General features: G+C 41.7%; 1 protein-coding gene across 51 annotated transcripts in view; it reads right to left on the reverse strand.

Moving 5' to 3' along the window:
* Neb (nebulin) overlaps positions 1-20,838 on the reverse strand; it is a 197,819-nt gene that overhangs the window by 100,286 nt on the left and 76,695 nt on the right. For all 51 annotated transcript variants that reach the window (NM_001419519.1, XM_087651606.1, XM_087651601.1 and 48 more), the window contains 11 exon segments: positions 1-110; positions 536-847; positions 1,930-2,037; positions 3,438-3,542; positions 3,841-4,044; positions 5,857-6,168; positions 8,320-8,427; positions 11,354-11,458; positions 11,908-12,111; positions 12,506-12,817; positions 20,695-20,802. The exon segment at positions 1-110 is cut by the window's left edge and continues 94 nt beyond it. In NM_001419519.1, the coding sequence (NP_001406448.1) occupies positions 1-110; positions 536-847; positions 1,930-2,037; positions 3,438-3,542; positions 3,841-4,044; positions 5,857-6,168; positions 8,320-8,427; positions 11,354-11,458; positions 11,908-12,111; positions 12,506-12,817; positions 20,695-20,802 (1,988 nt within the window).

Consider the following 20,838-nt stretch of genomic DNA (forward strand, 5'->3'; position numbering starts at 1 on the left):
ACGTTGTCACTCAGGATCTCTGCGGCCCTCTTGCACTTGACCACATCCAGAGACCCGATGGGGACCCAGCCGATGCCTCTTAGCCACTGGAGATCTGACTTGTACACATTCTGGGAAGAGGCAAAAAAAGATGTTACCATTAAGAATCCATGTTGGTCTTACCCTTGATACATGAGACCCAGTGGGAACCCAGTCATTTCCCCTCGTCCACTAAAAGATTATAAATGCTCTACAATCTAGTGAGAACCAAAACAAGTGCTACTGAACACATTGCAACACTTGATCTCAGAATGAAGAATAAGGACTGGAAACATCAGGAAAGTAAGCTTTGGAAATGTCTTTAACATATAATGGTAGAATTCCACAGAATTCCATCTTGTGGCCAAATGCTCTCCTTTAAAAAAAAAAAGCAAAGAATATTTGAAAATTGAGGGTCAGAAATAAGACACACCAGCTCTCTGAGGGTTCTACCTAATCATAAATGTTATTATGAATTACTACCATAAGCATGACTCCTATAGATCTCAGCACTCACATCGCTCTGGAGATCATAGGCCTGCCGAGCATGGATGACATCATTCTGGTCAGGCAAGCAGGTCCACTGGTGTAGGTAGTTCCTGTAGTCCACATCACTGACCAAGGTCTGGCACTTCTTGGCCAGCACCACCCCCAGCATGTCCACTGGGCTGCTGTACTTGGTCTTCCACTTCTCAAAGTCCTTCTTGTACTCCCTGTCACTCTGGATCTTGGCCACGTGCATGGACCACATCATCTTGGGGTCATCTTCGATGTTGCGGGCACCGATGTGGTGACCCAGCTGCTTACGGTAGCCATCTTTGTATTTGTACTGAAATAAAAATGGTCATTTTTTTTAAGTCAATGGAATGGGTTAAGCATTTCATTACTTTAAAATCTTGTTATTTTTAAATTGCCAGTTCTTACTGAGAAAAGTTATCTGGATAATTTCCTATCTCTATTCTAAACTGTGGATTAAAAGCACAGCAACACTCTAGTGAGAATTCAGGTCAAGCTAAAGTATCCTATGTCTTGCATATACCAAGTCTCTGGACATAAAGGCAGAGACATTTTTCAAAAAGATAAATCAGAATTATATACTACCTTCTCTTCATCTTTAGCCAATAAAACCACTAACCATGAATTTTACTTGTGATTTCAATAATACTGTTCTTTAGTTGGTAGATTCTATTTCTTTTCCCACAAACCCTCTCACTGCCATCCCTAGTCTAGTTCTCATGACATTCACTGAGTCCCTTGAAATGGGTAAGATTGGACCTCCATGTTGCATGTCCTGGGCCAAATATGGCTCAGATGAGGCTTCCACAAGTGGGAAAATTACATGAGTAGTTTAGCATTTTAGTGGTAGGGGGAGCAGCTACCCTGATGTTCTCTGGCAAAAGCACCATGAAATGTCAAAAAATTAATGTAGCCTACATTCTAGCTTTTCCTTTTTCAGACCTGGAAGGAGTGAATATTCAAGCTTATCGTTGTTTACTTTGTTCATCTTTGTCTTTCTATTTGATTAAATAATTTGACGAGTACATTTCAGATAATTTCCAGAGGGACAGTTGGCAGTACTACAGAGCAAGTTTGGGGAAAGGTAGAGTTTCCTGTACCCTACGAGGTCTTTATCTGTTGGACAGTGGATACGAAATTACCTTCTAGGATTTTCTATGCCTATGAAGGTTACATGATCAAATTTGCATAATTACAAATATGAAATACTGTGGATTATGATTTAATCTTAAACCTGGATATTAACCTTTTGGAAATAAAAATGAATTTTGCTTTAAAATAAAAAGTATTTGTGTGATTTACAATAACTGGCATCTGAATGCATCTTGTCACTGTGATACTGAGCCTGCTTCCCCAACCCATCCATCCACATAATATCTATCTGTCACTACTCACATCACTGGCAATATCTCTGGAGGCCTTGGCCGCCACGATGGGGATAGCATCGACAAGCAGGTCATAGCCTTTCTTCTTTGCTTCTTCATTGGCCAGTTTATACAGGCTCTACGGAGAGAGAAAAGGGCCAAGGGCAACGTTATGAAGAGTATCAAGTGACTTCCACCACATGATTTGTAAAGGGTAGAACTGGATACGATCTAAGCTCTAGTGATAGGGAAAAGCAAATGAATTCTAGATTCTTCGAAAAGTATTTAGCTGTGTGGGGTGGAGTATGTCTGTCATCTCAGCACTTGGGAGGTAGGGGCAGGTAAAATAGATGAGACATAGTAATGGGTATTAAAATTGATAGAATTTATTAGATATTTCATTATTGTAAGTTTATATAGCATGTGTAGATTAATGATTAAAGACTATCAGTATAGATTCATATAATTTAGTAATATAGATTGATAAAATATAACCCATATGTGCTGCTAAGTAAAAACGAAAATGGGGAGCAGTATGTTCAGTATTACTCCTTTCACTTAAATGACATATGCTTTTACTTATGTCTTCTATATTTAAACTTTTGTTATAGCAGGCAATATCCTTAACGGTGTTTAAAATGAGTAAAAAATTAAGACAGAACTTTGGGCATCGTGGACAATAATTACAACTCTAAGATTAGATTCTGGCTCTATTAGTAAAACATGTCTATAAAATTGCACTTTCTGTGAATAAACCAGACATTGGCATTGTTCCTGGAGTGTCCTTCCTCAAAAGAGCCTCAGCTCCTTTACCTCTGATCTTTCTATGCCTTGCTTTTCTCTCTGCCCCAGATGGTACAGTTATCTGTCTTCCCGCTGGGAATACAGGTACATTTCCACCTCTCTCTTAGTAACCAGTCTCCTGCCCTCTCAGAAGGGCAGCGTCTCTGAAGACCAGAAAGGACAGACTGCCTCCTCTGGCATAGCCTGTACCTAAGCAGAGAAACTTGATCCTGATTGTTGGGTAAAGCAAGTTTGTTTAACTCTCACATACACTGTGTTGTTTGATTTAATTTTAGCAGTTTTTTAAGTGATATTTTGACTATAGTTCCTGCTCCTTCATTTTAATTCAAGACCAATGTGGGGAAAAGATGTGCATTAATAAAGACTCCTTGCTAGCACTATGAGACTTAGCCAGTTAAAATATAGCACATTAATATACTTAACACCAGGTCACCTTGAATTTCAGGCAAATGAATATTATTTATTGGGGTAAATAATGAGCCACTGTTTTATCTGGCAAGCTGACCCTTTAGAAGTACCAAAAATTACTCCTTGTTCTATTGGTTCGCTTTAGGAATGACTTCAACATCTAAGAGGCCAGAGTTCAGTTTGCTTGCAGAATCTCATGAAATGTAACATCTGACCCAGAAATGGAAGGGGGTGGGCCAATGTTCACATGAAAGGACAATATTATCAAGTGCCCACATCTCCCACCACCCTGTATGAGAATCTCCCCACGGCTTTCGCAGCCCCTACCTCGCTGTAGTTGATCCTGTTCTGCCTTGCCAGCACAATCTCTGGTGTATCAGGCATCACGTGAATTTGAATCTTGTCTTTGTCCCAGGCCTCTGTGTATAATCGCTATTAAAATGAGGTAAGACATTGAAATAAAACCATTTAAGATAGGCACTCCAGAAAGTCAAATTAAAATGGGATTGTTGATGCAATTAGGAAAAATAAGCTGGACTTGAATATTAGGCATTATCTAGAGGTCTGGGTCTTACTGCTTGTTACCCAGACTCAAGCAGGAAAGAATGAGACTTATTAGATGTCAAGAACAATTTAAAAGTTAAATATGATCCTGTCCCATTGTGGGACTTTGGACCCACTAGCCACTCAGGTGGAAAGGTGCTTAGGGAGTCTGAGGTATCGTCCTCACCTTGTTCATGTTGAGGGCATTGCTCTTGGCCAGCACCTGCTCCAGAGAGTCAGTCACACTGGTGAACTTGAACTTGTTTGGAGGCTGGCGGTAGACGTTGTCACTCAGGATCTCTGCGGCCCTCTTGCACTTGACCACATCCAGAGACCCGATGGGGACCCAGCCGATGCCTCTCAGCCACTGGAGATCTGACTTGTACACATTCTGGGAAGAGGAAAAGAGGCCACAGGCCCTTCTTCATCGAGGGCAAAGAGTGGTGCCAAGTGCATTTATGGTAAAGATGCAAAGGGCATCAATAAGAGAGTGGCATTCTGTTGTTTTCACAGAGAGCAAGCTTCATGAAGCAGGCAGATGAGCAGAAGGACTATGTTCAAAAATGACCCAGAAATGCTTTCCTATTCACAGTAAAAATATGCCAAATACTTAACTGTAAGGAAAGGAATGATCCCACTAATGTCTGTGGGTCATGCTAATGGCGTTCATAAATAACGTGCAGAGGACAGAATGCCCACCAACCCAGAATGGGAAGAATCATGCATGGCCCACAACAACCTGCCCAGAAATCCATGTATGGCCTTATCCACGTGGAATATTCTGTAGCTATCAAAACTTTTACTTTCTAAGAATAATGACATGTAAAAATGTTAGTAATATATTTTTTAATGAAAACTGGGATGCGAAGCAATGTGGTTTGGAAAACCCCAAGTGCAGGGATTTTTGGGGTGTTGTGTTGAACTGGATTTTTGCCTTCACTACACTTTTTCTTATATCGCAAGTTATCTTCATAAAAAAATGAGTTGACTTAACATAACAAGGGGCATACAATAAGGAACCCTTGAGGTTCCCAGAATGTGGACAGCTGCCATACAACCGAGGATTGGGGACAAAAAATACTGCACATTACTGGGCTAGGGTTTCCTTCACTTTCCCACCCCTTTCTCAGGGTAGGAGGCATAGGACAAGTTTGTAGAGTCATTCATCTCACAAAGATAAACGGGAATTTCACAGACAAAGCCTCTGGTACTGCCCTGCATGGCCTGTTCATCATGCTTAAGGAGACACAGCAAGGCTGGCTAGCACAGTACTGCTGTGTCTGCAGTGAATACATCCTGTAGCACCAAGACCAGCCACGGCGAGAGGAAAGCAATCCAGAACTGGCACTTGGCAGCCAGTGGCCAGCGGCCAGCAGCCTATCACTGTTGCTACTGTATGCGGCTAACCCCTGTTAACTCCCCTTCTGGAAAACCCACAAAGCACAGAGCAGGTGGTTGAAGAGCTCAGTCATTAACGTGTGATTATTGTGGATTTATCTCATTCTCCAAAGCTCTCTAATGCTTGGTGATTGCTTCACATGTTTATCAAACGCCCGGTGTTAGAAATGTGCTTCTCACATCCAGATCCAAGATGGCCTTTTGCTGCCAAGAGGCACTCGGGTTAGTCATTAGCAGCTGACACCCTACACAAATGGAGCAAATGTCAGCAAAACCATCCAACAGCTTTGCAAAAGCAGCAGCTTCGTCCATCATCTGGGGGCAGACTGAGCGCTGCACTGGCGTTAGCAGTCCCTTGACGAGAACTGCCGAGGAAACCAACAGCAAATTCTACAGTGTGTGTGTGTGTGTGTGTGTGTGTGTGTGTGTGTGTGTGTGTGTGTGTGTGTGTGTATGTGTTACAGGGGATTAGATCCAGGCCTTATACACACTAGACAAGCATTTTACCACTGAGTTACATTGCCAGCCTTCCAGAGTCATTTTTGAAACTAAAAATTCGCTTTTACGAAAAAGCTAACTTCCTGAAGAATGTAAGAAAATGTTTTCCTTTCGAGGACTCTTGTTTCACATTTTATTTAATTAGAGTTCTGTCTTCACAGAATCAAATGTAGTTAGGAAACGGCATTTCCTTATAAGGATGCCATTTACCAACCAAAAAATTTTAGCTTGAATAGGCCCATGGGTGGTGTGTAAGGGCTGACCTTTTCATATAGCTTGGAGGCTCTTTTATAAATATCATACTCACATCACTCTGGAGATCATAGGCCTGCCGAGCATGGATGACATCATTCTGGTCAGGTAAGCACGTCCATTGGTGTAGGTAGTTCTTATAGTCCACATCGCTGACCAAGGTCTGGCACTTCTTGGCCAGCACCACCCCCAGCATGTCCACTGGGCTGCTGTACTTGGTCTTCCACTTCTCAAAGTCCTTCTTGTACTCCCTGTCACTCTGGATCTTGGCCACGTGCATGGACCACATCATCTTGGGGTCATCTTCGATGTTGCGGGCACCGATGTGGTGACCCAGCTGCTTACGGTAGCCATCTTTGTATTTGTACTAAAGTGAAAATTCATAAATCAGGCTTCTATTATAAACACTTCGATGTAAAAGACTCGTACAAAATCCTATTACTTTCATTATCGTTTAACTGAACTTTTCTGATGAACACCAACTCCAGACAGCATCTTGGCCTTTAGTCTTAAAGAAGTAGATTTGGTGAAGTAGATTTCATACAACATACATAGGTTAGTTACCTCAAGCAACCTATGGTCTGGCACTAAGACATAGTCCCAAAAACAGGAAACACACACACTGGGGAACTCATAGGAGTCAGAATGAGGACACTTAAACAGGGGGATCCTGAAGAATCGGATCTTACACACTGAAAGCATGGCTGGAAAGGAATGTACATGGGAACACTATGTGTTTATTAAGCTGAAAAGTAGCTTAAAGAAGCTAGCTTGTGCAACAAAGGAGATATTCCACATCAGATTCCCATATTCAGTATTATTGGCCAATTTCTATCATCATCATAAAGACTGGTTATTTGGTAAAATTGCTATAGCAACCCATCTGTTTAAGTGTGCTCTTAAGGCCATTGTATTCTGTGTCCTCATAGGTCAACAGTGGTGGGATTATTATTATTATTATTATTATTATTATTATTATTATAAGTTCAGTGACTCCACTGGGGAACCCAAGCCTAGAATACGCTCTCTAGTATAGGCTTCCAATTTTAAAGATAACTGAAGAGGACTGGCATAGTGGGAAGGCATGAGTTTGTCTAGTTTAAATGTCACCAGCTATTAAGGCTGATTTCAATAAAGCTGTTTGAATAATTCATAAAGTGGAGATAAGGAAGCATCTACCACCTTGGTAGATTATGAAGATAATACATAGAACGATCTTAGTAGCGTTCTTAAAATTATTTAATTATCTATTACTGTTGGCACACATCCTTCTACTGAGGCAAGGAGGGGGCTGATATACACTTCTGGTATTAAAAAATAGTCTACCACTATATTTGTGAACAGCAACCCTTGGTATTTATAGCAGGTATCCATTCCTCAAGAATCTGGGAGGCACCAGGAAAGAAGAATGGTCTTACCATGGGATAAAGCAGGGAAAGAGTGTGCTACACTGCATAACCTGGGACTACATGTAAGGTGTAAGCCTGGGCTAGGAGCCTCCACCTCATACTGGTAAATACTTTCTCTTCACAATCCCACAAGGGTGAGTTGTAACATCAAATGTTATATGCATTTTTAAATACTATGCATTAAAACACCACATAAAGCTGGACCCAGCTCCCCAACAGAATGTAGGCTGTGGGTTTCACTGCAGTTTCTCTTGTGAGCCTATGGTTACTCTTACATAACTATCCAAGCCTGCTGCTCTGCTCTAGCCTTCTCTCACACTCTGTTCCTGGGAACTGATTTTTTTTCCTCTGAAAACACACAAATCCTTTTCAGAAATAGCAACTCTCCCATCCCATCCAAAACCAGGCTTCTGAAATTTTTCATACAAAGGAGGTAATTTGTGTGTGTGTGTGTGTGTGTGTGTGTGTGTGTGTGTGTGTGTGTGTGTGTAAGCCACATTGTGGCCTGGCTAGTTTTAGGTCAACTCAACACACACTAGAGTTATCTGAGAGAAGGAGACCTGAGTTGAGAGGCTGCCTCCATAAGACCTAGCTGTAGGGCATTGTCTTAATTAGTGATCATTTAAGGAGGGCTCAGACCATTGTGAGTGAGGCCATCCTTTAGGTTGGTGATCCTGAGTTCCATAAGGAAGCAGGCTGAGCAAGCCATGAGGAACAAGTCAGTAAGCAGCATCCCTCCATGCTTCTGCATCAGCTCCTGCCTCTAAGTTCCTACCCTGTTTGAGCTCCTGTCTTGACTTCCTTTGATGATAAACAGTGATATGGAAGTGTAAGCTGAATAAACCTTTCCATCCCCAACTTGCTTTTTGGTCATGGTGTTTTTGTCAAAGGAATAGAAATGTTAACTAACTAAGACACCCTGGATAAAGTACTCACTGAACAGTGGAGGCTGACCTCAAACAAGAGGCAGACTCCTTGCCCCTGCCTCCTAAATGCTTTACCAGCATATACCACCAGGCACAGCCTATGGAAAGTACTTTGTAAAGCTTTAATGCAGTGAAGATGCTACACCATGCTGCTCACAGATAGGAAGAGAACTAATAGCTTACGTCACTCGCGATGTCTCTGGAGGCCTTGGCCGCCACTATGGGGATGGCATCGCTTCGCAAGTCATAGCCTTTCTTCTTCGCTTCTTCATTGGCCAGTTTATACAGACTCTAAATTTGGGTCATCCCCCCCAAAAGAAAGCAATTGGTTAGATGTTGATGTTCACATCTAAAAAACTAATAGAGGGTTTAAACAATTCATAGAACTCTCTGTATAGTGCCTATTATAATGAGATTTCTGAGTTCCAAGTCTTCTTTAGCAACAAATAAAATACCCGTGAAGATTATTACATCAGATTATTCTAAACTTTTACAATGAATTAAATAAACAGATATACATGGAAAAATTTTCCAGAGAAATTAAGCTAACACTTAAGGCGGAAACATGTAGATGAACTGTTGTTTAAAGAATGTAGTTTACTCTATTCAGCCTGGCTTTGTGCCTGTGACTATGTATGCTGTGTACATGGTAGGGATGAAGACGGGGATTCCCTCAGCCCTCGACATTCTGGGAGAAGTGATGAGAGCCTGGTAACTTAAGGGACCAACTGCTGCGAAGCCGAACCACAAGAGGCAATTTAACCACAGAGTTCAACCACAGAGACAGCAGTGGTCCAGAAAGGAGTTTATTCAATGTGATCTGAGAGTAAGGGAAGTCCCTGCAGAAGGCTGCCCTTGGGTTCTACCTTGAATGATAAACTAGGCTTCCGAAGACTAAGCTGGTAGTTGGAGGAAGAGTACATGAAGGAATGATGAGGGGGGAATGTCTGATGGACTGAAAAGATTTTGGAGTTGGGGCAGAACATCTTCAGGTAAGAAATGGCACTAGGGAGAGGGCTAGAGCTCTACGGTAAGGTGCTTGCTAGCATCGGAGGCGCTGAATTCAGTCTCTCCAGTACTGAGTGGACTTTGTCCCTCACTTCTAAAAAAAATCTTACAGTGGGGAGGACAATTAATTTTACACTGCGTTTTCCCATCTTAGCTAAAATGAAAACAGAAAAAAATTGAATTTGTGTAAAGAGAACAGCAGAAAAGAGACTGTGTGGGCTAGCACTCAGGCAAGGGATCCCTTCACCATGCTTCACCAGCATTGTTGCCCTACTGTGGTGTCTCTGGAAGTTTCCAGCCGTACAGGTTCAAACATTCCAGAATTTCTTGAGGACTTGATATTTTCAGTTTGGGTGACCGTAGAGAGCTAGTTATGCAATCACTACAGCTACAGTCCGTCTTTCCCAAATAAAATGACTTTAGACCCGTGATTCTGTCTAAAGTCTCCGAGTTACATTGTGCATAAGGTTAATAGTCTATTGATCGGCACTGTCAGAGAACTGGCGCTCGGCTTGCTGGTGGCACAAAGCTAGAGAATAAAAGATAACACGTCTCTGTCAGAATCTTAGATTCACAAGATCTCCACAGGCTTAAACCTGTAGCCTCAAGCTAACAGGAAGGGATTACACAGAGAAGAACCGCAATCTTTGAGACAGATATAAATTACAAATGTGCGTACTCAGCCTAGCAGACACAGAGATGAACTGTAGCCCCTGTGGAAGGTCTCAGAGTCTAAGAGGATTCAAGATCATGCACACCACCAGCGTTGACATAGCAGCCAGTGCTCCAGCAGGGTGCAGAAATGCTGGCCACGGGTTCAAAAGTTGAACACTAACAGTTTGTGTGTTCAGTCCTGAGCATAACCCACTCATAGTATTTTGTTCAGCTTGGAGTTACATCTGACCAACTGAAGAAATGTCTAGGAATGTAAGGATATGAAGATTGCAGAGAAAACCTGGGGTGGGGCCCACAGGGGAAGTACACTGGGTTATCAGGATCTCTGGTACTGCCAGTTTCAGAGGACTTTGGGATGTTCGAAGAGAGAACTCCAAGAGAAATACTTTTTTAATGGAAATTTCCAGAACAAATAGGTTGACTTATGAAATAAGCTCTTTGTGACTGGGAATTCTTAAGCCAAGGTGGCACAATCTTGAGTGCAGTTTATCTCATGGAGAGGGGCTGATCTCTCCCTCTACCTCAGACTCGAGTTCTAAAATGAGGATGCATGATCTATGCTCACTAGCCACAAAAATAAACAGGCTCATTCACATATAATCCTGGCAGAGTTTCCTTCATAGTCTCTCAATGTATTGTTTGATGGCTGTGGGGTTTTTATATCATGAATTTATTTTTATACTTTAGAAGTCATAAGCTTTATCACTACAGCACAATTTAAAAGCAATATCGTAGACATGGGAAATATATTTATGAAGCTCTGCACTAAGCACTGAGGGGAGACACATACATAGTCTGTTTTTAATTTCAAGGGTTAATAAAGAGGTGGGTAGAGCAGTTGTTCTCAACCTTCCTAATGCTCTGACCTCTTAGTGCAGTTCCTCTTGTTGTAGTGACCATTAACCATAAACTTCTTAACTGTAGTTTTGCTATAAATCATTATATAAATATCTGATATGCAGATGGCCTTAGGCAAGCTCTGTGAAATGGACATTCGGCCCTCAAAAGGGTTGCAACCCAAGGGTTGAGAACAACCAGGCTAGAGAGTTGGCTTAGTGGTTAAGAGCACTGACAGCCTTTCCAAAATACCCGGGTCGGGTTTGATTCCCACCACCTACATGGTGGCTCACAACCATCAGTAGCCATCCTTAACACCAGTTCCAGGGCCTCAAACACCCTCTTCAGGCTTCTGTGAGCACCAGTTATGAACATGGTGCACAGACAAACATGCATACACATAAAATAAAATGCTTTTTAAAAAAGAAAAAAGTTAAATAAAAGAAAATATACTTCATCTTATGATTATCACTGAAATCATTAACTTTTATAATGAATGCAAAAGAAATTATCCTAAATTGTAACCCATCATAAAGTGTAGCGCTTATGATGGTGACTGAGAAATGCCAATGTTGCTTTTCTCATGAAATAAGAAAAGGTGATTCTTTACAAAGGTGCCGTCCATCTTTCTAACCCTGGGATGATCAACTGAAGAGAAAACTGGCACAGAGTTTTAAGTATTGGCATCTACTCCCACCTCGCTGTAGTTGACTTTATTCATTCTCGCCAACATGATTTCTGGTGTATCTGGCATGATGTGGATCTGGGTCTTGTCTTTGTCCCAGGCTTCCGTGTACAAACGCTATCAAAGAAGACATAACATTCATCAGGAAAAACACCAGTGTCTAATCAATAGGCATTTCAAGACCACGGAAAATGTATAAACAAAGGAGACATGTATATATTATATACATGCCATTAACTGATTAGTTCATAGTGGAATGCATATTTGTAATATATATTCTGATAGTCTAAAAACACATACAAATTAAAAGGATAGTGAGAATAAGTATTTTAGTGCAGTGATCATTTTTCCACAAAATATGCTACTTCACCAAAACCAAGAAATAATAACCGAAATCAATAGTAAAATATGAATAACACACTAGGCAGATAACAGATTAGAGAAATAAATGATGAAAGATAGATATAGATGTCTTAGTGTGTAAAACTCTTTTCTCCACCTGCTTCCTGTTTCTTGGATTCAGCTTCAGGAGCCCCACATGGCTTCCTTGAACTCTGACCTCTCACCTTGTTCATAGTAATGGCATTGTTCTTGGCCAACACTTGCTCCAGAGAATCAGTCACACTGGTAAACTTGAATTTGTCCGGGGGCTGACGGTAGATTTTGTCACTCAAGATTTCTGTGGCCCGTTTGCATTTTTCCACATCCAGAGAGCCAATGGGTACCCAGCCGATGCCTCTCAGCCACTGGAGATCAGACTTGTACATGTTCTGTCGACACACAAATTGTCCATAAATATTTATCTCCATGCTGGAAATGCAATTTTAGCCAATGGACATAAAATCAAATTAGAAGACTCTTAAAAAATAAAAGCTAGGGGCTGGGGATTTAGCTCAGTGGTAGAGCGCTTACCTAGGAAGCGCAAGGCCCTGGGTTCGGTCCCCAGCTCCGAAAAAAAAGAACCAAAAAAAAAAAAAAAGCTAGTAGGTAGCCGGTTCAAGCACTACTTCACTTTGGATGAATGCTAAGGATTAGCATATAAAAGGACAACATGCACGCTATCCCTACACACTTGAAGGCACGGGTGAGCATTGAGCCATCTATTCAACCCTTCTGTTGTGGAATAAACTCACTGATCCCGCCTTTATGACCATCAACACTCACATCGCTCTGGAGATCATAGGCCTGCCGAGCATGGATGACATCATTCTGGTCGGGCAAGCACGTCCACTGGTGTAGGTAGTTCTTATAGTCCACATCACTGACCAAGGTCTGGCACTTCTTAGCCAGCACCACCCCCAGCATGTCCACTGGGCTGCTGAACTTGGTCTTCCACTTCTCAAAGTCCTTCTTATACTCCCTGTCACTCTGGATCTTGGCCACGTGCATGGACCACATCATCTTGGGGTCATCATGTATAGCACGGGCACCGATGTGGTGGCCCAGCTGCTTACGGTAGCCTTCCTTGTACTTGAACTACAAGAAGAAAAAGACTGTTAGTCATCTGCTTTGACCTTTAGAAAAATGTATTCATGAGGACAGAATTATCCTGTTCATTAAACGTAATTATTTCCTTGGAATATATAGTATACATCTTATATCATGAAGAAAATAAGCAAAGCACTAAAAAGAAAAGGAAAGCAAATATATTATTTTACTGCACAGAGCTCTTTGTGGTATTTTGTATGAATGACTATAATTAGAATATGAGTCATAAGTTAATGGTTTTTGCCTGCTTTTTGTAATTATTATATAAGCATTTTTATGTCATTAGAATTCCTTATGAACATGCATGATAATTATAGTAGGCATGTCATTATACGGTTATAGATTAATACTAAACTCTTCTATGCTGATCATTTGTTTTGGAATGTAATGACCATTTCCTATATTTTGAAAACAAAATAACAAGGTATTTTTGACTCAAGGACAAAAACCTGGATAAAAATATTTCAGCGATGTGAGCAAACTAATTTTTTTTTAAAGAAAACGAAGGCTTCCTGGTTGCTGCCGCCGCAGAGAGCCCGTGGGCAGCACCCCGCGAGCAAAATTGAGCCTCGGGACCACAGGTAAAACCAACTTGTCTGCTGCAAGAAAGCTGCCTGGTGAAATTGGGACACACAGAGGCAGAATTCCTCTAGGACCGGGCACGTCCTGTGTTTACCGGAAGTCCCACGCCCGCGGATCCCGGCCCACAGGAGCTCTCTGCTCCCAGACCCCGTGGGAAAGAGACCTCACCGCCTGGTCAGGTGGGCACTCCTGAGGCTGCAGAGCGGAAGAGACCACCAACACTGCCCACCCCTGCCCACATCCCTGGCCCAAGAGGAAACTGTATAAGGCCTCTGGGCTCCCGTGGGGGAGGGCCCAGGAGCGGCAGGACCCCTGCCTGAGACACCGCCGGAACCTGAAGGAAACAGACCGGATAAACAGTTCTCTGCACCCAAATCCCGTGGGAGGGAGAGCTAAACCTTCAGAGAGGCAGACAAGCCTGGGAAACCAGAAGAGACTGCTCTCTGCACACACATCTCGGACGCCAGAGGAAAACACCAAAGGCCATCTGGAACCCTGGTACACTGAAGCTCCCGGAAGGGGCGGCGCATATCTTCCTGGTTGCTGCCGCTGCAGAGAGCCCGTGGGCAGCACCCCACGAGCGAACCTGAGCCTCGGGACCACAGGTAAGACCAACTTGTCTGCTGCAAGAAAGCTGCCTGGTGAACTCAAGACACAGGCCCACAGGAACAGCTGAAGACCTGTAGAGAGGAAAAACTACATGCCCGAAAGCAGAACACTCTGTCCCCATAACTGACTGAAAGAGAGGAAAACAGGTCTACAGCACTCCTGACACACAGGCTTATAGGACAGTCTAGCCACTGTCAGAAATAGCAGAACAAAGTAACACTAGAGATAATCTGATGGCGAGAGGCAAGCGCAGGAACCCAAGCAACAGAAACCAAGACTACATGGCATCATTGGAGCCCAATTCTCCCACCAAAACAAACATGGAATATCCAAACACACCAGAAAAGCAAGATCTAGTTTCAAAATCATATTTGATCATGATGCTGGAGGACTTCAAGAAAGACGTGAAGAACTCCCTTAGGGAAACACAGGAAAACATTAATAAACAAGTAGAAGCCTACAGAGAGGAATCGCAAAAATCCCTGAAAGAATCGCAAAAAACCCTGAAAGAATTCCAGGAAAACACAATCAAACAGTTGAAGGGATTCAAAATGGAAATAGAAGCAATCAAGAAAGAACACATGGAAACAACCCTGGATATAGAAAACCAAAAGAAGAGACAAGGAGCTGAAGATAGAAGCTTCACCAACAGAATACAAGAGATGGAAGAGAGAATCTCAGGAGCAGAAGATTCCATAGAAATCATTGACTCAACTGTCAAAGATAATGTAAAGCGGAAAAAGCTACTGGTCCAAAACATACAGGAAATCCAGGACTCAATGAGAAGATCAAACCTAAGGATAATAGGTATAGAAGAGAGTGAAGACTCACAGCTCAAAGGACCAGTAAATATCTTCAACAAAATCATAGAAGAAAACTTCCCTAACCTAAAAAAAGAGATACCCATAGGCATACAAGAAGCCTACAGAACTCCAAATAGATTGGACCAGAAAAGAAACACCTCCCGTCACATAATAGTCAAAACACCAAACGCACAAAATAAAGAAAGAATATTAAAAGCAGTAAGGGAAAAAGGTCAAGTAACATATAAAGGCAGACCTATCAGAATCACACCAGACTTCTCACCAGAAACTATGAAGGCCAGAAGATCCTGGACTGATGTCATACAGACCCTAAGAGAACACAAATGCCAGCCCAGGTTACTGTATCCTGCAAAACTCTCAATTAACATAGATGGAGAAACCAAGATATTCCATGACAAAACCAAATTTACACAATATCTTTCTACAAATCCAGCACTACAAAGGATAATAAATGGTAAAGCCCAACATAAGGAGGCAAGCTATACCCTAGAAGAAGCAAGAAACTAATCGTCTTGGCAACAAAACAAAGAGAAGAAAAGCACACAAACATAACCTCACATCCAAATATGAATATAACGGGAAGCAATAATCACTATTCTTTAATATCTCTCAACATCAATGGCCTCAACTCCCCAATAAAAAGACATAGATTAACAAACTGGATACGCAACGAGGACCCTGCATTCTGCTGCCTACAGGAAACACACTCAGAGACAAAGACAGACATTACCTCAGAGTGAAAGGCTGGAAAACAAATTTCCAAGCAAATGGTCAGAAGAAGCAAGCTGGAGTAGCCATTCTAATATCAAATAAAATCAATTTTCAACTAAAAGTCATCAAAAAAGATAAGGAAGGACACTTCATATTCATCAAAGGAAAAATCCACCAAGATGAACTCTCAATCCTAAATATCTATGCCCCAAATACAAGGGCAGCTACATATGTAAAAGAAACCTTACTAAAGCTCAAAACACACATTGCACCTCACACAATAATAGTGGGAGATTTCAACACCCCACTCTCCTCAATGGACAGATCATGGAAACAGAAATTAAACAGAGACGTAGACAGACTAAGAGAAGTCATGAGCCAAATGGACTTAACGGATATTTATAGAACATTCTATCCTAAAGCAAAAGGATATACCTTCTTCTCAGCTCCTCATGGTACTTTCTCCAAAATTGACCATATAATTGGTCAAAAAACGTGCCTCAACAGGTACAGAAAGATAGAAATAATCCCATGCGTGCTATCGGACCACCACGGCCTAAAACTGGTCTTCAATAACAATCAAGGAAGAATGCCCACATATACTTGGAAATTGAACAATGCTCTACTCAATGATAACCTGGTCAAGGAAGAAATAAAGAAAGAAATTAAAAACTTTTTAGAATTTAATGAAAATGAAGGTACAACATACCCAAACTTATGGGACACAATGAAAGCTGTGCTAAGAGGAAAACTCATAGCGCTGAGTGCCTGCAGAAAGAAACAGGAAAGAGCATATGTCAGCAGCTTGACAGCACACCTAAAAGCTCTAGAACAAAAAGAAGCAAATACACCCATGAGGAGTAGAAGGCAGGAAATAATCAAACTCAGAGCGGAAATCAACCAAGTAGAAACAAAAAGGATCATAGAAAGAATCAACAGAACCAAAAGTTGGTTCTTTGAGAAAATCAACAAGATAGATAAACCCTTAGCCAGACTAACGAGAGGACACAGAGAGTGCGTCCAAATTAACAAAATCAGAAATGAAAAGGGAGACATAACAACAGATTCAGAGGAAATTCAAAAAATCATCAGATCTTACTATAAAAACCTATATTCAACAAAACTTGAAAATCTGCAGGAAATGGACAATTTCCTAGACAGATACCAGGTACCGAAGTTAAATCAGGAACAGATAAACCAGTTAAACAACCCCATAACTCCTAAGGAAATAGAAGCAGTCATTAAAGGTCTCCCAACCAAAAAGAGCCCAGGTCCAGACGGGTTTAGTGCAGAATTCTATCAAACCTTCATAGAAGACCTCATACCAATATTATCCAAACTATTCCACAAAATTGAAACAGATGGATCACTACTGAATACCTTCTACGAAGCCACAATTACTCTTATACCTAAACCACACAAAGACACAACAAAGAAAGAGAACTTCAGACCAATTTCCCTTATGAATATCGACGCAAAAATACTCAACGAAATTCTGGCAAACCGAATCCAAGAGCACATCAAAACAATCATCCACCATGACCAAGTAGGCTTCATCCCAGGCATGCAGGGATGGTTTAATATACGGAAAACCATCAACGTGATCCATTATATAAACAAACTGAAAGAACAAAACCACATGATCATTTCATTAGACGCTGAGAAAGCATTTGACAAAATTCAACACCCCTTCATGATAAAAGTCCTGGAAAGAATAGGAATTCAAGGCCCATACCTGAACATAGTAAAAGCCATATACAGCAAACCAGTTGCTAACATTAAACTAAATGGAGAGAAACTTGAAGCAATCCCACTAAAATCAGGGACTAGACAAGGCTGCCCACTCTCTCCCTACTTATTCAATATAGTTCTTGAAGTTCTAGCCAGAGCAATCAGACAACAAAAGGAGGTCAAGGGGATACAGATCGGAAAAGAAGAAGTCAAAATATCACTATTTGCAGATGATATGATAGTATATTTAAGTGATCCCAAAAGTTCCACCAGAGAACTACTAAAGCTGATAAACAACTTCAGCAAAGTGGCTGGGTATAAAATTAACTTAAATAAATCAGTTGCCTTCCTCTATACAAAAGAGAAACAAGCCGAGAAAGAAATTAGGGAAACGACACCCTTCATAATAGACCCAAATAATATAAAGTACCTCGGTGTGACTTTAACAAAGCAAGTAAAAGATCTGTACAATAAGAACTTCAAGACACTGAAGAAGGAAATTGAAGAAGACCTCAGAAGATGGAAAGATCTCCCATGCTCATGGATTGGCAGGATTAATATAGTAAAAATGGCCATTTTACCAAAAGCAATCTACAGATTTGATGCAATCCCCATCAAAATACCAATCCAATTCTTCAAAGAGTTAGACAGAACAATTTGCAAATTCATCTGGAATAACAAAAAACCCAGGATAGCTAAAGCTATCCTCAACAATAAAAGGTCTTCAGGGGGAATCACTATCCTTGAACTCAAGCAGTATTACAGAGCAATAGTGATAAAAACTGCATGGTATTGGTACAGAGACAGACAGATAGACCAATGGAATAGAATTGAAGACCCAGAAATGAACCCACACACCTATGGTCACTTGATTTTTGACAAAGGAGCCAAAACCATCCAATGGAAAAAAGATAGCATTTTCAGCAAATGGTGCTGGTTCAACTGGAGGTCAACATGTAGAAGAATGCAGATCGATCCATGCTTATCACCCTGTACAAAGCTTAAGTCCAAGTGGATCAAGGACCTCCACATCAAACCAGACACACTCAAACTAATAGAAGAAAAACTAGGGAAGCATCTGGAACACATGGGCACTGGAAAAAATTTCCTAAACAAAACACCAATGGCTTACGCTCTAAGATCAAGAATCGACAAATGGGATCTCATAAAACTGCAAAGCTTCTGTAAGGCAAAGGACACTGTGGTTAGGACAAAATGGCAACCAACAGATTGGGAAAAGATCTTTACCAATCCTACAACAGATAGAGGCCTTATATCCAAAATATACAAAGAACTCAAGAAGTTAGACCGTAGGGAAACAAATAACCCTATTAAAAAATGGGGTTCAGAGCTAAACAAAGAATTCACAGCTGAGGAATGCCGAATGGCTGAGAAACACCTAAAGAAATGTTCAACATCTTTAGTCATAAGGGAAATGCAAATCAAAACAACCCTGAGATTTCACCTCACACCAGTGAGAATGGCTAAGATCAAAAACTCAGGGGACAACAGATGCTGGCGAGGATGTGGAGAAAGAGGAACACTCCTCCATTGTTGGTGGGATTGCAAACTGGTAAAACCATTCTGGAAATCAGTCTGGAGGATCCTCAGAAAATTGGACATTGAACTGCCTGAGGATCCAGCTATACCTCTCTTGGGCATATACCCAAAAGATGCCCCAACATATAAAAAAGACACGTGCTCCAATATGTTCATTGCAGCCTTATTTATAATAGCCAGAAGCTGGAAAGAACCCAGATGCCCTTCAACAGAGGAATGGATACAGAAAATGTGGTACATCTACACAATGGAATATTACTCAGCTATCAAAAACAACGACTTTATGAAATTCGTAGGCAAATGGTTGGAACTGGAAAACATCATCCTGAGTGAGCTAACCCAATCACAGAAAGACATACATGGTATGCACTCATTGATAAGTGGCTATTAGCCCAAATGCTTGAATTACCCTAGATGCCTAGAACAAATGAAACTCAAGACGGATGATCAAAATGTGAATGCTTCACTCCTTCTTTAAAAGGAGAACAAGAATACCCTTGGCAGGGAAGAGAGAGGCAAAGATTAAAACAGAGACTGAAGGAACACCCATTCAGAGCCTGCCCCACATGTGGCCCATACATATACAGCCACCCAATTAGACAAGATGGATGAAGCAAAGAAGTGCAGACCGACAGGAGCCGGATGTAGATCGCTCCTGAGAGACACAGCCAGAATATAGCAAATACAGAGGCGAATGCCAGCAGCAAACCACTGAACTGAGAATAGGACCCCCGTTGAAGGAATCAGAGAAAGAACTGGAAGAGCTTGAAGGGGCTCGAGACCCCATATGTACAACAATGCCAAGCAACCAGAGCTTCCAGGGACTAAGCCACTACCTAAAGACTATATATATACATGGACTGACCCTGGACTCTGACCGCATAGGTAGCAATGAATATCCCAGTAAGAGCACCAGTGGAAGGGGAAGCCCTGGGTCCTGCTAAGACTGAACCCCCAGTGAACTAGACTGTTGGGGGGAGGGCGGCAATGGGGGGAGGGTTGGGAGGGAACACCCATAAGGAAGGGGAGGGGGGAGGGGGATGTTTGCCCGGATACCGGGAAAGGGAATAACACTCGAAATGTATATAAGAAATACTCAAGTTAATTAAAAAAAAAAACCAATAAAAATTAAGTAAAAAGAAAAAAAAAAAGAAAACGAAGACTGAAAAGGGGGATGGTACAGGGTAAGGGAAGATGGCCAAAGCACGTGCGTGTGCTTCCTTAAAAATGGTCATGTGTGGTATAGCGGCTCAAGATTTTAATCCCAACCCTTGGGAGGCAGAGGCAGACAGATTTCTGAGAGTTCAAAGCCAGCCTGGTCTACAAAGCAAGTTCCAGGACAGCCATGGGCTATTACTAAGAAACCTTGCCTTGAAAAACAAAACAAAACAAATGGCCATGTGTAACCCAGTATAATCTGATAAAGAAAACACAGATCTTCAGCCAGGCACCGGAGGCTGCGACATACACATGGCCCATGTGGATGGCTGGACTTTGTGTTGGCGCAGGTTCATGAGTTCATATGGCATGAATTAAGTTTTGAAGAGCTACAAAAAAAGTATGATTGTAAGGATATATCCTGTGGGAAAGTAACAAGCTGATCCCAACTCTCGTTAAGCATGCCGCATGTTGGTTCAGCGTGCAGTGGGCACACTTACAGGTTCGTTTCTATGGCTAATGGCTAGCTTGAAGTCACAAGTTTGGTTTCATTATTTGAAGCTACTTCCTGACATGATCAATGACTAACAACAATTTTAATGTCATAGCTTGGCCCATTATACACCAAAGAGCGACAGGTGACCCTGGAGCCAACACTAAGGCTCACCTCATCTCCCCAAGTGTACTTACGTCACTGGCGATGTCTCTGGAGGCCTTGGCTGACTTGATAGGAATGGCATCAAGCCGCATGTCGTAGCCTTTCCTCTTGGCTTCTTCCAGGCCAAGCTTGTATAATTTCTGCAGGAGACACAAGTCACTGTAAGTTCCGTTTAC

The sequence above is a fragment of the Rattus norvegicus genome, chromosome 3 (assembly GCF_021556685.1).
Source record: "Rattus norvegicus strain SHRSP/BbbUtx chromosome 3, alternate assembly SHRSP_T2T, whole genome shotgun sequence".
In the NCBI taxonomy this organism is placed as follows: domain Eukaryota; kingdom Metazoa; phylum Chordata; class Mammalia; order Rodentia; family Muridae; genus Rattus; species Rattus norvegicus.